The 14878-nt window shown below is 49.4% G+C and overlaps 2 protein-coding genes across 2 annotated transcripts in view; one reads left to right on the top strand and one right to left on the bottom strand.

Moving 5' to 3' along the window:
- Window positions 1-8315, top strand: part of ADA (adenosine deaminase) — a gene marked incomplete at its 5' end in the record, with an annotated part of 11405 nt that extends 3090 nt beyond the window's left edge. The window contains 9 exons of the mRNA XM_010188424.1: window positions 172-294; window positions 437-580; window positions 1429-1544; window positions 3754-3878; window positions 5372-5443; window positions 5581-5682; window positions 6437-6504; window positions 6877-7006; window positions 8214-8315. Of these exons, the coding sequence (XP_010186726.1) occupies window positions 172-294; window positions 437-580; window positions 1429-1544; window positions 3754-3878; window positions 5372-5443; window positions 5581-5682; window positions 6437-6504; window positions 6877-7006; window positions 8214-8315 (982 nt within the window). The remainder of the gene's footprint in view (window positions 1-171; window positions 295-436; window positions 581-1428; window positions 1545-3753; window positions 3879-5371; window positions 5444-5580; window positions 5683-6436; window positions 6505-6876; window positions 7007-8213) is intronic.
- A 4913-nt stretch (window positions 8316-13228) lies between these two features.
- On the bottom strand, window positions 13229-14609 carry PKIG (protein kinase (cAMP-dependent, catalytic) inhibitor gamma). Its single transcript, XM_010188423.1, has 2 exons — window positions 14459-14609; window positions 13229-13308 (listed from the first exon to the last, which is right to left on the bottom strand). The coding sequence occupies exons 1-2, from the start codon at window positions 14607-14609 to the stop codon at window positions 13229-13231; spliced, it is 231 nt and encodes a 76-aa protein (XP_010186725.1).
- Window positions 14610-14878: the final 269 nt, after the last annotated feature.

The raw sequence follows: 14878 nt of genomic DNA, 5'->3' as shown, positions 1-14878 counted from the left end.
TGAGGGTTAGAGCTGCATCTGCAAGGAGATTTTGGAAGGACAATGTGTGCTATATCTTTTCTGGGAAGAAATAGCAGTTGATGCTGCCAGCATTGCAGCGATTGCCGTGTGAAATGAACCTATTGAAAATGCGATAGCCTTCCCTGTCATAACGTGTGGCTTTGTTTCCAGGAAAAGAGGGGTTCCTCTTCCTGGCAGCACTGTTGATGACCTTCTGAAGCATGTGAGCTATAAAACGCCACTGACACTTACCCAATTTCTAGAGAAGTTTAATCATTACATGCCTGCCATTGCGTAAGTACCCCACTTTTTGCTTCTACCCCCCTGCCCCAACCCTTGGCAGGATCCCTTGGCTAACGTTGCTCAGCCTTGGAGGTCACCAGCATGCACCAAGGGTGATGAGTCCCTGTGACGGGTCATGTTGCCATCCCTGCAGGGGTGACCGCGAGGCGGTGCGGAGGATTGCCTACGAGCTTGTGGAAACAAAAGCCAAAGAAGGCATCATCTACGTGGAGGTCCGGTACAGCCCTCACCTCCTGGCCAACTGCCGCGTGGATCCCATCCCCTGGGGCCAGACTGAGTGAGTGACCGCACCATGCCAGGAGCTGGTGGATGGGCATGGAGAAGATATGTCCCACACCAGTCAGCCAGTGTGTGTCCAAAGTCTGGTGTGACCAACCCTCCTCTCCTCCAGCGTAGCGAGCACCAGTGCTCTTCCACCTCTTTTCCCCATCAATAGGATTCTTCCTCTTATAATACCTCTGTGTGCTGCTGTGTTTTAATGTCCCTTGCTTCAGGCACCTAATTCTGCATGTGCAGAGCAGCCATACTTAAACTTTTGGCTGAAGACATTCTCTGCACGAGGCAAAGCAGCATTCATATAGGGATTGTGGCCCACAGAATGTGAATTTTTGCTGACAGAGATGGTGGGCAATGTTAGAGAGGGCTGGCGATCCGATCTCTTCTTTAACTGTCGTCCCCTCTGTGGTATGTGCCTCTGATTAAATCAGCGCTGGACTCTGTGGCTCCTTGCAAAATGCGCTGTGATGGGTGTTGAGCCCTGTGCTCATTCCTGCCTGGCTACAGGCAGTTGTGTGCCCTGGTGAGATGCTATGGCAGAGAGTGGGTCCCTCTGCTCTGGCAGGATTGGCAGCCAATTCCTTGAGGCCTTTCTAAATCTTACTGTCACCTCTGCATGCTTTTTGTGCCTGACATCTGCTAGATCTGGGCATGGGGTGGATGTAAAAGGTGCTCTTTGGATTTGGGCAGTCTCGTTGGACTCCTGTAGATGTTTAAGGCGGGTGGGACTCTGGGCAGCCTGGATTTTGTGGGGAGGTCCTGTAGGGATGTGGGCTGGACCTGGGACTCCTGCCTGCCTCCTCCCTGTTGGGTATCTGGCCTCTGTCTGACAGCTTTTCTTCCCTGCAGGGGAGACCTCACTCCAGACGAAGTTGTTAACCTCGTAAATCAGGGACTGCAGGATGGAGAAAGGGATTTCCGCATCAAAGCCAGGTCTATTCTATGCTGCATGCGCCATATGCCAAGTAATGTATTGCAGCTCTTCTGCTGCTCTGCTCTCCTTCCCTCACGCGCGGTGGGGGGTGATGTCCCCTGGGTTCAGGTCCCTGCAGAAATGCGGTGAAAGCCCCAGTCCTGTGGCCCTGGGTCTGATGTGGGACTAGACAGTGATGAGGAGAAGTTTTTTTCTTGATGGGGGTCCTCTGCTCCCTTCACTATAGGGAAAGGGTCTGCTGGATGTGGGGGTCTGTGGGTGCAACCAGTATCTGAAAGGTCTTGCTAGAGAGGCAAAATGGGCTCTTCTGTCCTCTCCTATGGGAGGTATGATACCTGCCCAAAGGCTGGAGCTCTCCTTCGGCTGGTTGAAGCCATTGCCACAGCCAGTGGTTGCATCTGCTATGACTGTCTGGTGGGTCCGAGAGTGAATGGGCACAGATGGAGGACCAGGCATGAGATCTCAGGCCTTCCCTGCTCATGGTCATGCTGCTACAGTAGCACATTTCTTCATTAGCCTGGACTGTGGGTCAGACACAGAATCTGCTTGTTTAAGCTGAAAACACAAGTAAAATGTACTTAAATCACACACACACATATATGTATTTAAGTAAAACCAGCAGCTGTGAACTTCATCAGTAACAGGCGCTGTGACCCAAGATAGGGAGAAAACACAATTTCCAGTGTCTCATTTGGCTGCTGAGTTCTGTGGGCATCTTCCTCTAGGGAAGGATGCAGTCAGGGCGAGGATGTGTGACCAGAGCTGTTCTATGTGAAGACTTTGTTATGAGTATCTTCATATCTCACAACAGTTTTATGTAGCCTTAGTAGAGTAGATGGTGGAGAGGTTTTTCCTAATAAGTACACAGTTAATTTGTGTCTAGAAATATGAAAAATTATATTCTTGGAAACTGGGAGATATGAGAGTGAGGTTTTTTCCTGCCTGCACAATCAACCCCAAACAATACTTGGAAAACTTGACCCTTAATTTTCTGGTTTCTAGGAAGAAAACTTTTCTTTGTAGAAAGTTGAAATCTGTAAGGCAGTGTCCGACTTGTCTGCAGCTGCAGTCCCTGCCAGCACACAAGTGATGAAGTCAGGAGGTGGTGGGAGCAGGAGGGATTGCTCCTGCAAACAGCCAAGTTGGGTTCCCATGTCTCTGTCCCTGGGCACCAACTCTTACCCAGGGCCAGTGATGTGCTGGATTTAAGTCTTTAGCGTCACATTTGGGATGTTCTGCACAGTGAGCAGCCACCCTGTTATTAATGAAGCGTTGATAGAAAGGCAGAGATGCCAGTCAGAAGCAGCTCATATTAAACTTGTTAATAAAACAGTGGCTCTAATCTGGTGAGCTGGAAACTGATGGAAAAAAATAGGAAATTACATGCATTTTCTCATGTGTTTGTATGTTTTGGGGATTGTACCTGCACAACTGGTGCCTGTTAATTATTAACACTACACTTTATCTCTCTTGGCCTTTTTGCTAAGGGTAAGTGCTGTGTGAGCTAGGAGAGCCTGTCCTTTCTCACAGGTTATCTATCCTGATGAGAGATAATGCTGAAGTAGTTGTTAGTTGCTTGTTACTCTCTCACTGATGCCAAAAAGATAAAACTTGGCCAGTGTTAAAGGTCGCCTTTCAGGACCAGTTCCTTCCCCCTGGAGTAGCATCCATCATCTTGTCTGTGGCAGTCGAGGATGCTCTGCAGCAGGGCAGGGGTGACCGTCATACAGGGGTGCCCCAGAGATCCCTCCCAGCCCAAACTCCTCTGTGACACAATGCATCCCATGGGACGGTTCTTCCCTTTCCCTCTTGCCCAGCCTGGGACAGGGTGAGAGCTCAGGAGCGAGTTGAGGGTTTTCTCCCACACACCCTATTACAGCACCTGGGCTGTGCAGTTCAGCTGGCCTTGGGCCAACTGCAGCAGTCACCACTGTGTTTGGAGCAGGTTTTTGTGTATTTTGTTTTTTTCTCGTACCAAAAATGAGCAGAAAAACATGATGAGAGCAGCTTTATGGCTTGCAGATGCATTTGATTTCCCTTTTATTGGCAATGGACTAAGCAGTCAGCAGCTTTTATTTGCCTGAAGATGGCAGATATTTCTGGGAGTTTGTTAGCTTTCCTTTTGAGCATCAAATTTTAGGAAAGACTAAAGAAAATAGCTCTAGTCATAAGACCAGAATTTGTTTAGAACAGTGCTGAGAGTATGACTCTAATCTGAACCCTGGCGCTGTCTCTTCCAGGCTGGTCTCCAGAGGTGGTGGAGCTCTGCAAGAAGTATCGAAACAACTCTGTGGTGGCCATTGACCTGGCTGGGGATGAGACCCTGAAGGTAGAGAATTCCTCCGAGCATAAGAAGGCTTACGAGGTTTGTTCAATAACCTTCTTAAAAGAAATTATGAGAAAAATGTATATTGAGGGAACACAGAGAATGTTTTTTCAGGCTGCAGACAGCTGGGACAGCTTGAAAGTTTGTTGCGGCTATTGGAAACATTCTGTTAAATGGCAAAAGTATTTGTTTATATTTGCTAAATGATTAATGGCAGACATCATTGCTTAAACGTGGTCTTAGGGCTGGAGCGCAGCATGTTGCCCTGCAACATGAGTGATGAGGAGCCCATGTCACCCTGGCTGAACCCCGCTGCTGTGGGCTGGGGTCTGCTCCTGGGGCTCAGCAAAACCACAGCCAAGGGTGGGAGAGACTGGCCTTTCCAGTCTGGCAGAAATCACAGAGGAGCAGAGAAGCAGCTCTGCTCAAACTTAATTTGAAGTGCTTTTATCTGGTCATCTCAAATGCAAACGCTGGAATGGCATCAGGAGTCTGATTGGACATTCCTCTGGTGCTTTGCAGCTTCTCAAAGGGAAAGCTTTGCACCTTGTTCACCTTTGCTGATGGGAGTTTGGCAGAGGGATTTTGTTATTTTTAAAAGTGTAAAAAAAAAAAAAATATGTAGCTGTTATGGAAAAATCAACGCTCACATAAATGTAGGAAGCAATAGAGTGTCTTTCAGGTGAATGCACACAGGGCTCTTCTGTAGATGTCCCAGGCAGGGCCTGGGTGTGCAGCACACGAGGAGCTGAAAATTAAGTATTAATTAATACATAATATTAAGTATTAAGTAATCCCATGAATAAAAAAAGCCCTGAAGGAGTGCCTAGAAGAGTGTCTGCTGCGAGATGGGGCTTGCAGCCTGTCTGCTGCTGCAGTCTGGGTGGCCCTTCTCCAGCAAGGCAGGGGCTGGGCTTCCCTCCAGGCTGTGCAGCTGTCCAAAGCCTAGAGTGCTCACCCTGGCACGAGGTTTTCAGGATGGCCATGGAGAGCATCTCAAAATGCCCTCAAAGCCGCAACTGCAAGGTCTTCCCTGCTGTGCTGCCTCCAGCCCAGCCCCTTACAGGAGGCCCTTGGTGTCTGAGCATCCTTCATCTCTGCCCTGGAGGCTTTTAAATTCTCCCACTTGGCTGCAGCCAGCCAAAAAGGTAGAAGTTTCCAAGACAGGAGCTGCTGCGAGGTTCCTGCAGCAGGGCAAGGGAGTGAAGGAAGGAGAGCTTGGAGCTTGCTGCTGTTCAGAGAGAAGGCAGCGGGGAGCTCATCTGGTGTTAGAAGACCCTGAGGAGCCTGGCTGAGCTCCAGGGAAGGGTACCCAGGCTTTTGAAGTTTCTCTGCTGATGGCATTACCATATTTTCTCACAGCCTGTGCTATGCAGAGAGCGTGTGCCTCTCAGGGTGCAGGGCTTGTGATTTGGGGGCTCTTTGCACAGAGCCCTGTTCCTTGCTGTGCCTCTGAGAGTGGCACCAGCCTGGGAGTTTGCTGGCCTTGCTGCGGGTAACGGGACAGGAGCGTGTCCTCCCTTGCTTTGCAGGAAGCTGAGAGATGTGGAATTCATCGCACCGTCCATGCTGGGGAGGCCGGCCCACCTGCCATGATCAAGGAGGTATGAGGAGCTCCTGGTTCAGGGTAGGGAGTGCGAGAGACCCAGGCATCCCAGGGCAGAGCAGGGGAGGGGTCTCTGGGCAGACAGGAGCTGAGCTGCTGCTTGGAGGCTGTATATGGTTTTCCCTTGTTCTCTAGGCAGTTTATCTCCTGAAGGCCGAGCGGATTGGTCATGGCTACCATGTCCTGGAGGACCCTGAGCTCTACAAGGAGCTGTTGAGAGCCAAGATGCATTTTGAGGTAAGGATGAGTGGTGAGAGGATGACAGCCAGGTAGCTGCTGTCCAAGTGCAAAATCAGCCCTTGCTTGGGCTGTGCTGCAGCCAGGGACGTGACCTGATACCTGGGTGCTGACCACACATTTGGAAATGTTACCATTGAACCTGGGTGCCCAAAGCTCCACAGCAAAATGGTGGGGTCACCTGGCTGTTTGCCGGGGTCTTTGCTGCGAGGAGCAGCGGGGCACACAGCGGCTCGTGGGAGGTGTGTGGTGGAGAGAAATGGATCCTGGTGTGGCTGAGGATAAATTTTTGGGGCTTATTCGCTAATTTATATACCTTAAGCATGGAGGCTTCTCCTCCCACAAAGCAGGCTGTGGTACCAGAACCTGTCTGGGTGGAGGGTGGAAGTGCCTCAGAGCTACTGTGCATGAGCAAATTTCCTTGGCTTTTCGCCAGAATGGGTGTATCCAACTAATACACAGAATATATATGTATATAATTAATGTCAGTGCCTTCTTCGCTGTGGTTGACACACAATGGGTGACTTACTGGCCATGGGAGATCCCACTGGCTCCTGCTGCTGTCACACTGGCTATAAGCTCTCTGCATCCATGTCCTGGGATGTGCTCCATTGGAGTGGCACTGAGGGACAGCTGTGAACGAAGCTCTGAACCTGTATCTGGCATTACTAGTGTGCTTGGCTATCTGTGTACACAGCTGGAGTTCAGATCTGCATGGCTGATTCTGGGTTTTATGTTTAACTCCCCCAAACAGGTCTGCCCTTGGTCCAGTTATCTCACCGGAGCATGTCTTCCGGACTTTGGGAAACACCCAGTAACACAGTAAGACTTCTCAATTATATGCAATCTTAAATACCCAGGATTTGGGTTGACTACAGCTGCGTTTTTGCTTTACAAAGGTAACGCACATGTAACCACTTAGGAGAAGGTGGTACATCCTTGCACCCCTCGGTGCAGAGGGGTTCAGTGCAGCTGGAGGGGGTGTGGGGATCCCTTGGGGAGGCTGTCCTGTCCCTCCTACCCCTGCAGATCAGAGCAGCAGTGAGACAAACCAAGCCCTGTGCTTGTGTCCAGCAATGAAAGCTGCAGGGCCAGCCCCAAGGGCTTTGCTTTTGCTGCGTTTAACCCCAAGAAGTGCCTGACCAGTGCTGCAGCCAGTGTCTTACCCACTGGTTCAACCCGATTTCCTTACAGATTTAAGAAGGATCGAGCTAACTATTCTATAAACACAGATGACCCCCTCATCTTTAACTCCAATATTGACAAGGATTACAGCATAGTGAAGGACTACATGGGCTTCACCGAGGAGGAGTTCAAGAGAGTGGTGAGTGCCTCAGCTGGATGCTCTTCTGATGTTTGCAGCCCAAAACAACCCACTGCTTTTTTGATAAGCTGGAGTTTTCAATGGAAATCAGAAAATCCTATACTGGGGGACACTGGAGGGGTTACTGGGAGTGCTGTGTGGAGCAGGGGGATCCAAGTGCTGCTTTGTGCAGGGGTGGCTCTGCAGGGCTGCATCAGTTTGTGCTGACTGCTTGGGGCTTTATGGGGATCAGGGCAGAGTCAAAATTGCCCACTGATATCTTCACAACAACTCTTAGCAGTAGGAAGAAGAGTGCCTGTTGGGGTTTTTTTTTCTGGATTTGAAATTGCAGGTAGGTTATTTTAAGGCCTGGCCCATAAATTAGCAAAATTCAGCAGCTACAAAAGTGCTTGCAGTTTTTGCATGTGTAATGTGAGTGTGAGCTGGAAACATAGTGACTGCAGGCTTCAGTTTTGGCACACACAGTCACTTCATTTATGTGTCTTGATTTACATCCTTGGTTTTCTAATTACTCACCCAAGACAGAAAGACGGGTTAACTGCTGGGAGTCTGACTTACCTGGTTGCCAGGGAAGCTTTCCTGCTTTGCACCAAGTCATGCCCAGCAGACACCTCCGTGTCTCTCAAGGGACTTGCTGGGATTGGGAATTGCAGGATGCACTGTGTGAGAGAGCATCAGCCCTGCTCTGAGCTCTGGCTGGAGGAACAAGTTCCTTTCTCCTACAGACATCAATCTCTGAGGCGAGAAGGGGGAATAAGGACAGCTCTGGGATCCTGGAGCTGTTCTGCTGCCAGCTTTGCTCTCCTGCTCTTGCAAAAGCCAGGTTATTCCTGTGTGATAAAAGAAAGGTCCCTGGACCAGAGAGATGAGCAGGCTCTGTTGCAGAGCCAGGCTGTCTCCTAGCAGCCACCACTGCTATGCTAGTGTTCAAAGGGGAGCCAGAAGTGTAGGGACAGGTCTAAGCTACATACACTAAAAACTCCAAAGTATTTAAAGACCTTTGCTTTGTGTCTGCCTCATCCTTCTTGGAACTGTTGCTAGTGATGGGCCAGAGCATTGCCCGGTAAATTTAGGCCAGGGAAATGAATCTCAGAGTGGAAACTTTACACTCTCCCTTGCCTGCTGCTGCTGTTTGGATGTGCACAACCACATGTTCACATCTGGTGAGTCTTAATATCTCCCTTGTATTCCCCCTCTGCCTCCCCAGAACATCAATGCAGCTCAGTCCAGCTTCTTACCTGAGAAGGAAAAGCAGGAGCTGCTGAACACGCTGTATGAAGCCTATGGGATGGTCCCCAATGCATCGTGACCCTTCGCTGAGAGCCAGCGTGGAGCGGTGGCCCTTCTTCATTCGTGCTTCACTCTCCTCTGTGCTAGTGGGAGCACTGGGAGAAGGTGCCTGGAGTCGGTCTCTATTACTGGCACTCCATGTTAACCCTTACAGTGCTAAACAGAATCAGACTATCACATACACCTCCCTATCACCCCCAGGAACTGTCTCCCAAATGGACGTCCAGCTTCCTATCATGCTGTTGTGCAAGCAGACTGATACTGCCTCCTGGCCTGACTCCCCTCTCCATCTGCCAGGCTTTCTGTACTCAAACAAAAACAGAAAAACCTCCCTTGCTTTCCCCCTGCCTTTCCCTGCTTTATCTGTCCTGCCCTGCTGACCTGCCCAGCCCGCGTCTGTGGTGCAGAAATAACCACCATGAATGGCGGCTGTGGCCTGGGTTAATCTTTGCCTTTCTAGTAACAAAGTGTGTTGATGCTGATGGAGTCAGCAGGCACCGTACCAACAGAGGCTTTATTCCCATCTGTGTGGGCAGGAGGGTTTGGCCACAGCTATATTTACCCAGGGTTAGTCTTGTACTAACAAGACTGGAACAAGAACAGGCTGGAAGCTGGTGCTCTTGCCCGTGCACAGGTCTGAAGGGCATTTAAAAAAAAAAACCCACTATTTTTCTGGCATCCTTTCTTGGATAAGGGCTCCTGTGCATTGGGCCTCCCGTCACTGCCACAGAGGTGCACACCTTGGGCTCAGGCTCCAGCTGTGCTCACAGCTGGCCATGACGATGCTCACACATGCATAGGAAGTTGGGAGATATTTTTACCATTTTGGGGCCAAAATCTGCCTTCTGGGACTTTTCCCAGTTTTGTACCCATCCTGGAGAATTCCTGTGAACTGCAATTTGCTTTTTCTCTATTTTTGATTAGGACTTGGAAAAACCATGATTGATTGCCTGTTTTAACCATTCTGCCCTTTTCCTGGCTTGACATAATCTTTAGGCACTCCTATAATTGAGTAAGTAAACTAATATGCTAGGGCCCAGTGTCACAGATTGACTCAGGTCCCATCTGAATTGCTTCTCACACTCAACCACAACACTGGCTAGAAGTCAAATCTTCAGTTTGGTGGAGAATTTATACAGAAATACTCACCAAAATTCCTAAGCAATTTTGGTGCATTATTGTGTTTTTACTTAATACGCAATAGAGCCATGCATCCAGAGAAGAGACCGTAATTTTCTTACGTGAGTGTGTGGTGTGCTTTAGCATCCCAGGTGTCTGCCACGATGCTTATTCCAAAGATACTGTACCAAAAAGTTGCCTTTGACAAGGGGCCATGGTCACCATTACCATGGGTAGTGTGAGACAAGTCCGGTCTCAGCCAGTGACCACATGCTGGGAGTATTTCCATTCTTTCTGGGCTTTCATATTTGTCTTCTGAGTAAAAATCTTATCTCTGCAGTACAAGGTGCATGTATACACCTATATATAGCTAGCTAGATGGATATGAGAGAGTGAATTTCTTACTTTTATAAAGCAAATGACAAAGCATCACTTTTAAGAACATGATTGCAAGTAAGAATCAGGCATTTTTTGGGTAATTTTTCTGAAAAAAATGTTTTTCTGAAGAACAATTGCTTGTTTGGATTCTGGACAGCTGATTGTTAGTCCTGTTTAATAAAATAACAAATTTATATTAAATGAGAAATCCTCTTGCCTTTCTGTTCAAGGGAGACTGTTAGGAGCCATGGTCCATGGTCTGCAGTGTAAGCCATCGTACCCCTGTAGAGCACTGGGGTTAACGGGTAGGTGTGATGGGGGCTTTGGCAGCCCCATTCGTGCCTTCTCCTGCTGCCAGGTTGGAGCACTTTGCCAGCCAGCTGGAAGGCACCCCTGCCTCTTTGTTGGAGGGACAAGTTGGATTTATGGATGCAGGTTGTTCCAACCTCGTGTCCTTCACAGAATCACAGAATGTCAAGAGTTGGAAGGGACCTCAAAAGATCATCCAGTCCAACCCCCCTGCCAGAGCAGGATCACCCAGACCAGGTCACACAGGAACGCATCCAGACAGGTTTGAATGTCTCCAGAGAAGGAGACTCCACAACCTCTCTGGGCAGCCTGGTCCAGTGCTCTGTCACCCTTACAGTAAAACAGTTTTTCCTTATGTTCACATGGAACCTGCTATGTTCCGGCTTGCTCCCATTGCCCCTTGTCCTCTGTCTTATCATTGGACATCACAGAGAAGAGCCTGGCTCCTTCCTCGTGACACTCGCCCTTTACAAATTTATAAACATTAATGAGGTCACCCCTCAGTCTCCTCTTCTGCAAACTAAAGAGCCCCAACTCCCTCAGCCGCTCCTCATCAGGGAGATGCTCCACTCCCTTGATCATCTTTGTGGCTCTGCTGGACTCTCTCCAGCAGTTCCCTGTCCTTCCTGAACTGAGGGGCCCAGAACTGGACACAATATTCCAGATGTGGTCTCACCAGGGCAGAGTAGAGGGGGAGGAAAACGTTTTCCCTTCAGTAATAAAAGGAATGCATATCTAATCCCTAGCAGTGCCATCACGGTGTACTCACACTTTTTCCAACACATATAAAAAATAGTTTATGGTATTTTTTTTCCCTTGTCTCCTGAGTTTTGCACCATTGGTGGATGCTAAGAGCCAGCAGTGGTGCAGCCTGGGCTGCTGGGCTGTTGGACCGCACTGTCAGCCCGGGCAGTGTTTGCTGAAAGACTTCCCAATCGTTTAGTGCTTGGTTTGAGTTTCAGGAGGTCCGGTGTGCCCCTATATTGAACTGAAATGAAGGGCTCAGAGCATCCATGTGCTCAGCAACTTTGCAAGTCAGGATGTGGCTGGATTAAGCCAGCGCCCTTGGTCTTTCAGCACAATGGTGCCAGCAGCTGAGCTGGCTTTTTCACTTTTAGGGGGAATCTGTTGCTTCTCACCTGTCCTCTGAGGGTAGCTGGCCAACGGGTCCCTAATCACCTGCCTAAATATAATTCTGTAAGAGGTATTTTCTGACCAGGGAGACCTAAGATTAGCCCTTGTTTGACTGCTGGAGGCCTTGCGTGGTGCACAGTCCCTCTGCCTTGCCTTTCAGCTTGCTCTGTGTCTGTCAGCATGAGCCAAAAATATTGTTCAGTGGCAGCGAGGAGAGCTGGAAATGGGGCTTAAAGACCCAACTGTGTGGCCGGCCAAGCCCAGCAGCTACCTGCTGTTTTGCCCCCGAGCACAGGGAAATGGGAGCAGGCTCTTGGCTGCTGCCCAGGCTCAGAGCTGCAATAGTATCCAGGCAGCTCCGGGGCTGAGCTGGTTTGCAGCTGCCAAAGCAGCAGATGCAGATGCTACCTGGCTGCCAAATCCTTGTTTCCTGTGGGGTCCGGAGCCGTGGACATCTCTGTGTCGGCCCCACAGCCATTGCTCCTCAGGGGCCCACAGACAATTCCTCTGCCTGGCAGCTGCTTCTCTGCTTATTTATGGCCTTGTTTCCTGTGATAAATCTCAAAACAGTAACATTCAGTCCTTCCCAAGGCGATGCTTGCCCTGTGTCACCAGTGGAGAGTATTTCTCAGGCCAGCTCGGCCTTCCCCCTGCCCTGGCTGTCGATCCCGGCTGGGCTGTAGCTGTCTCCCATAGCTGTGGCAGGATGGGCTGTGCCTGGGCTGGGTGAAACATCAGTGATGTCCACGTAGCTCTGTGCTGCAAGGGAAAATGCCTGGTGGGATGCCACCAGCATCTCTTTGCTGGTGTTGGGGCTGCTCCACCAAGTCCCCAGCCAGCCTTGTGCTTGGCTTCTGGGGTGGTAACGCAGAGGGGAACAACGTGGGTGAAGCATCCGAGGGCAAAGCAAACCTGGGACAGTCACAGCAGACTTCTGGCATTTTCTGTGCCTGACTACATCTGCTTCCACCTGGGTGCTGCAAACCCCTGGGGTTTCACAGACCAAGAGGGAAGGGACTCTCTTGTAGCACAACCTCGTATTGCCCTGTGAGGGGAACCTGGTGTAACCGTCCTGCAGCTCAACCCCCTACAGGGCAAAATGGAGGAAGAAGTGTCCAGGCAGAAAAAAATACCTTCAGTACTTGAAGGCTGTGTAATTTATTCCAATATCTTATATAGTTTTATCAAACCATCTTTAACACAAAACATATCTCCTAAAAGAGAGAATGGTGTGAGATCCTACCAGAGATCATCTCAGCTAACAGCTTGCAAAGTTAAGCCTAAATTTAAACAGTCAAACCAGCAAAATGTTTCTCCCCTCCCCTTAACAATATCTTAAAATGCTAAAACCCAAAGAAAAGGATGCCTGTGGCTGGTGCTGCTGGCTCTGTAGATGGAGCTTGTCCACACAGGGCTGTGCTTTGGTCCTTTCCTGATGCTAAGCAGCAGCAGCACAGGTAAGTGGGGTTCAACATGAAGGCAGCAGGACTGGCCAGGTCCCCTCCCCACTGCCCACCCTGAGGAGGGCCTGCATGGACAGTCCAGAGGCCAGGTCAGGTCTAAGATGCAGATGAGAGTGAGGCTTAGAAAAAACAATAATCTAAATTTCTAAACTATGGAAACAGAATAAATAATAGTCTAAATTTGCAAAGGAGGAAAGTACCTTGTACAGGAAAGTCTGATGTGACTATTATTACTGAAATCATTTTTTCCCCTAGAGGAAAAATGCAGCTAAGGCATCTTGAGAATGGCTCATACCACTATACCCATAGCAGTGTTGCTCTAAATTGTAAGGGATGTGAGTAGAAGTCTTTTGGAGGTGCCAGTCCTTGCATGGCATCTTGTGGCTCTCTAAACAAAAATGGTTGCTGCAGAGGCATTTGACAAACAACTTGCTGTTCCAGGTTGGCTTTTGTCTGCAGATTCAATTGCAAATTCTTATTTAATGTTCACAGCAAGGCCCTCCTCCTGCCCATCCCACCCTGTACGCTGTCATGGGGAGGGGCTGTTTTCTTGCCCCTTTGGTCTTGCTCCAGGGTCGTTCTCAGAAGTCGTGGCATCTGTTTGGCTTTCTGCAGAAAGGAGGATTGAGAAGAAAACACGGGTTATGCTCTGCTGAGGACATAAGCGATCAGCAATTGCTATAGCCGATTTTATTCAGATGGCCACCTGAAGACCTATTGGCTTAAGATATCTGACTTAAGAGTATTGGGTCCTCCCTTTGAATTCCTGGAGTACAAAGACTTCTCAACACACCTGGTGATGCTGGGAGGGAGCCTCAGGGCAGGGATGTGCTCTCTTTGTCTAACCTGAAACTTGCAAGTGCTCCAGGAATGTCTGCCCAAAAGCCTGGAGCTCCCTGAATTGCTCTCTCTTAGGCAAGCCCTAATTTGTGTTTATTCTGGGCGGCTGAATGGATGCATACTAGTATGGACATACTGAAAGAGGTATAGCTGGGGTAATGTGAAGTGTTTTTATAGTTACAGATTGTAGGCTGGAGGAGCAAAGGAGCGAGGGTGAAAACTGAGTTTACCCTCTGCAGTGGTGCTGTATATTTTGTTGCTTATTAGTGAAAGCAGAGTGGCCAGTTTGCTTGGCCTTTGAATAGAGGATTCAGGCTTCCGGTAGTCAGCTGGCTGGCATGTACTGAGCAGAGTGATACTGCTGCCATTTTTGGGCTGCAGAGGAAGATTTGGAGATGGCTGGTAGTGTTTAAAACTGTTTCTGTTGTTATTTAAAATACCGTGGAACTATTTGAAGGCTGATTTTAAAAAAAACAAAACCAAAACCAAACAAACACAAAACTATCCAACAAGGAAAATGCAAACCACAACCTGCCCCACACTTGATTTTTATAAAGCCTAAGGTATACCTGATGTGTCATTTGCCCTGGGAAGGCTCTTGGTCAGTCTATGTCCTATTTAAGCACTAGTGCCTTCAAACCAGCTGAGTAAAGGGTCTTGACTGGAGTGTGCAGTGCTCCTCTGTGCCAGGAACCCTGGGACCATCCCATGCAAGAGCCCCTCAGCCTGGGGATCCTCCCACCAGCTCAGTAACCCCTGAGCCTGGAAGCACTGACTGCAGCAAGGAACGGGATGTTCCTCCTGGGCATCTGTGTGATGCTCCTGGAGCCAGTGCCCCTCAGCTGCACTGCCAATTTGTGCCTTGCCCATCCAGCCTGGGTGCCAGGAGCTGGGCTTACTGGTGTCTGCAGCAGCTCACCTGCTCCTTCGACAGCGAGGTTGCCGAGGTCATCGGTCAGCTTGCGCATGGTGATGGTGGTTGCATCTCGCTGGATGTCGTGGACAGCGTTCCTCCGACCAGTTCGATTGCAGGAAATAAAGTCAGTGTATGTGGTGGACTCTACCTCCATTGCATCTCTATACGGCTCCAAAACGCTGCGGAGAAAACACAGCTGTGAGGTCAAGGATGCTTGGCAAGCCTTGAGTCATGGCTCCCTCCAGGTTAGGTTACTCTGGGGAGTTAAATTACAGCATGAAAAAATAGTCCCTGTAACTCTGCTCCGGTTCCTCTAAGAGCAGCTACTGAAATCTCAGATATCAGCCCTGTCACGTGGGGCAGTGTGCGGGGTGACCCACCGTGACAGGTGACCCACTGTGATGGGTGACCCACTGTGACGGC

The sequence above is a fragment of the Mesitornis unicolor genome, unplaced genomic scaffold (genome assembly GCF_000695765.1).
Source record: "Mesitornis unicolor isolate BGI_N332 unplaced genomic scaffold, ASM69576v1 scaffold29747, whole genome shotgun sequence".
NCBI classification, from domain to species: domain Eukaryota; kingdom Metazoa; phylum Chordata; class Aves; order Mesitornithiformes; family Mesitornithidae; genus Mesitornis; species Mesitornis unicolor.
Note: the sequence above shows the minus strand (reverse complement) of the source record. Positions and strands in the feature narration are given on the sequence as shown.

Bases quoted from the DNA above. Each gene is read 5' to 3' on its own strand.
- PKIG (XM_010188423.1), bottom strand. From the start codon at position 14,609: ATGGAGGTAGAGTCCACCACATACACTGACTTTATTTCCTGCAATCGA. The intron at 13,309-14,458 runs GTGAGCTGCTGC...TCCTTTCTGCAG, and splicing joins CCTCGCTGTCGAAGGAGCAG to AAAGCCAAACAGATGCCACG.